The sequence below is a fragment of the Etheostoma spectabile genome, chromosome 23 (genome assembly GCF_008692095.1).
Source record: "Etheostoma spectabile isolate EspeVRDwgs_2016 chromosome 23, UIUC_Espe_1.0, whole genome shotgun sequence".
Classification (NCBI taxonomy): Eukaryota; Metazoa; Chordata; class Actinopteri; order Perciformes; family Percidae; genus Etheostoma; species Etheostoma spectabile.
Window position 1 is genome coordinate 17,902,155 of NC_045755.1, and position 3,643 is coordinate 17,905,797.

General features: G+C 37.7%; 2 protein-coding genes and 1 long non-coding RNA gene across 4 annotated transcripts in view; 2 read left to right on the forward strand and 1 right to left on the reverse strand.

Annotated features, from left to right (window-relative positions):
• dgki (diacylglycerol kinase, iota) overlaps window positions 1–3,643 on the forward strand; it is an 86,282-nt gene that overhangs the window by 80,018 nt on the left and 2,621 nt on the right. The window lies entirely within an intron of this gene.
• Window positions 1–3,643, reverse strand: part of LOC116673378 (uncharacterized) — a 21,038-nt gene that overhangs the window by 5,552 nt on the left and 11,843 nt on the right. The gene's annotated exons all lie outside the window — the stretch shown is intronic.
• The window catches only part of LOC116673363 (apoptosis facilitator Bcl-2-like protein 14), a 6,509-nt gene continuing 4,525 nt past the window's right edge, over window positions 1,660–3,643 (forward strand). For both annotated transcript variants that reach the window (XM_032505666.1, XM_032505667.1), the window contains exons 1-2: window positions 1,660–1,780; window positions 3,155–3,548. In XM_032505666.1, the coding sequence (XP_032361557.1) occupies window positions 3,164–3,548 (385 nt within the window). In that variant the 5' untranslated portion in view covers window positions 1,660–1,780; window positions 3,155–3,163. The remainder of the gene's footprint in view (window positions 1,781–3,154; window positions 3,549–3,643) is intronic.

Consider the following 3,643-nt stretch of genomic DNA (forward strand, 5'->3'; position numbering starts at 1 on the left):
CCCCCCCCCCCCCCCCCAACGTTAATGCTGTGTTGCACATTTTTGTTCATGAGTCAGACATTGCAGCAATGTGCAGTGTCAGTAAATGGATGGATGTGATCACTTCCTGGAAAAATGAGAAATGGCCTCTCATTCGTCTTCAAAACAAGTGCAGGTCAGACGCCGTAGAGTTCATTTTCAGGAGCCCGACATGGTTTAATAATCACTGACAGGACACTCAAAACAAAAGATGGAGTTTTTTTGTGTTAACACAAAGAGGTTCTGGAAGTTTCTGACACAACAGAAAATCCCCCCCCCCCTTTTTAACGTTGTGATGGACTTTTAAAATGTTTACAGGAAGACAGTTAAAACATGTGTATATACGTTTGAAAGGCATAATGACAAAGCATGCCAGCGGGTACAGGTGTAACAGCATTCAAGCAACCTTGTCATTTTAGAATAAATAAAGTTGGAACGTTACACTTTTTTTATTTGACTTTCTGTCTCTCTCAGCCCCTGACATCATTTCCCTTGTCTTATTGGCTGTATTAGCTCTCCTACACAATCCGGACTGTGGTCATAACATTTACATCTTACGTCTTACAAAGTAACCCCGTTATGTATTGTTCTCATTCTTACTCATTCAGTCAGTTCATAGGTTATTAGGTTTATACGTAATAGTCATAGTTAATATTTAATCAGGATCTACTGCACTGTTCCCCATTGTACACAGTCAACCATAATATCTTACCTGGTCATTGCATTTCTGTGAGAGATTTTTATTTTTATTCTTATGTGTGCGTGATATATGTGTGTATGTGTGTTTGTTGTGTTATGGTTGTCTTGCTACTGGATGCCCAAAATTTCCTTTGTGATGAATAAAGTATCTATCTGTCTATCTATCTATCTATCTATCTATCTATCTATCTATCGTCCTGTCTGTCGTCTGTCTATCTAAGGTCTATCTATCCTGTCTATTCTATCTTTGCATCTTATCTTTCTATCTTTCTCTAGCTATCTATCTATCTATCTTATCTATCTATCTATCTATCTGTCATCTATCTTCTCTCTCGCACTATCTTCTATCTATCTATCTATCTATTCCTATCTATCTATCTATCTCTATCTTTCTATCACTATCTATCTATCTATCTATCTATCTATCATCTACTCTATCTTTTCTATCTATCTATCTCTCTATCTATCTATCCTATCTCTCTCTCTAATCTTTCTATCTTTCTATCTATCCTATCTATCTATCTATCTATCTACTATCATCTTATCTATCTATATCTACTATCTATCTATCTATCTATCTCTCTATCTATCCTATCTATCTTTCTATCTATCTATCTATCTATCTATCTATCTATCTATCTATCATATCTATATCTATCTATCTATCTCTCTCTATCTATCTCTATTTGCTGTCACTGATTGTCAGTTCACTTTCAGTTTGAAACCGCTGATTATTGGCTAAAAATCAGTGGATAGAGAAACATGTGATATTTTAGGCATTGTTCACATTTGGATTCCATATTTTTTATTTATTTTCTGATTTTCAACAAAAAACTAAAAAAAAAAAACTTTAAAAACGGGCACATCCTATGTGACACCAGCTTGCGTCACGTGATTACGTATGACGTCTTACGTGATATCAGCACGTAGACAACTTCTTTTTTTTTTTGAACTAGCTGTCAATAAATTGAGCCGACGTCCGCTTCGTGTGACTAATCGTACAGTAGACGTTAGTTGTAACGCTTCTGTGGATATTTTATTGTATTTTTTAATCGTTTGGACCGTAAGTACTCATGTTTTTATGTTTTCGAGTCATACACACATGAAATAAATAGATATAGATAGATAGCTTTTAAGTAAATTGGCAGTATTTTTGGAAAAACCGCGGCGTGTTGGTTCTCTAATGTTAGCTAGCTACTGACAGGGAAACTAACATGTAGTTTAGCATTAAGCATGATATTCCCTAACAGTTATAGCTATAGCTATCGCTAGCGCTGTTAAACAAACTAATAATGAAACTTAAAGTGCTCTTCACGTACCTGTTACAGTTTTAAGTCGTAACCTCAACTTTTGTATCTGTGTAACTTAGTGCAGCCTAAATTGGCTTTAAACAACTTTTAAAACTCTTATAATTCATGTCGTCGTCAAAACCATGTCGTCTAACCGCTAATTAACTTATTATTACTACTGGCGATATTTTATCGTGTGTTCGCGGAAACAACAGGTTGGTATAGCTAAAGTTGAAAGTTAAGAACATGCACCAAATGGTCCGAGTTACTATGGAGTATTTCACTTAGCCACCGCTATAGGCGACGCAATGCTGTAAGTTGTGTGTGTGTGTGTGTGTGTGTGTGTGTGTGTGTGTGTGTGTGTGTGTGTGGTGTGTGTGTGTGTGTGTGTGTGTGTGTGTGTGTGTGTGTGTGTGTGTGGTGTGTGTGTGTGTTGGTGGTGGGTGTGTGTGTGTGGGTGTGTTGTGTGTGTGTGTGGTTTGTGTGTGGTGTGTGTGTGTGTGTGGTGTGTGTGTGGTGTGGTGTGTGGTTGTGTGTGTGGGTGTGTGTGAGAAGTCGACCTTTTCTTAAACGTGTGTATTCAGTATAACATTAGGCAGTACAACATTAAAAACAATAGTAAGAAGCAATCAAAGAATCAACAGAAAATGAAACTATTCTGATAGATGATTGTTCTGGCAAAATGTCACTGGCTCCAGCTTCTCAAATGTGAAGATTTGCTGTTTTTCTATGTTGTATATTATTGTAAAACGAATATTTCTGGGCTTTTGATTGTCTAATTGTTCATCATGATTAATCAAGCATTTTCACAATGTTCTTACATTTTATAGACCAACTAATCAGTTGATTAATCAATAATGAAAAATAAGCATTAGTTTTGGTGCTAAATATAACCCAAACATACTTAAAACACCACAAAAAACAAACACTCAGTTAACAAAACTTAATTTGCAGCTTATTTTTAACTACTAAATCTTTGGATTTGGTTTTTGACAAATCAGCTAATTAATTATTCTAATTCAAATAACATCCAAAAGCAATAGTTTATTCTGACTTTTCTTGCAGAGTAATGACATTTTAATAAAACCTATTCAGCTGAAAATGATGTCTTAATTTTCTAAGTAGGATTTTTCTTTTTTAATCAACAGTAAACCAACATGGCAAACGGGCACGTGGAAATCCACGACCCCTTCTCCAACCCCAACGGCCTCCACAGCCCCACATCTACCTCAGACACAGACCGCATGGAGGACACGGTGGAGTTCAGGCTCCTAATGGCCTACGCAAAGAGGAGACGGCCGCAAAAGGAGGCCTCTCCACAGGGCGTACAGACTTTACTAAGTGGTGGCACAGACACAAACGGATCCTCACCTCAGACGCCGGCCGGGACGGAAAAAGAGGAGAAAAAGAGGAGGAAGAGGAGGAAGAAGGGATGGAAGAGCATTTTCAGCTGTATCAAACCTCAGACCGGGGAAGCAGAACCGTGCTCAATGAATGTGAATCAGCATGATGTTGAAGACAGATGTGGCGATTGTAATGTTGGTGAGTAGTAAGACACAGCCTCAGATTACCCCTCCACACTTAGATCTCCTCTATGGCAACGTTTCCCAAACTTAGGGTCGGGACCCAAAATGGGT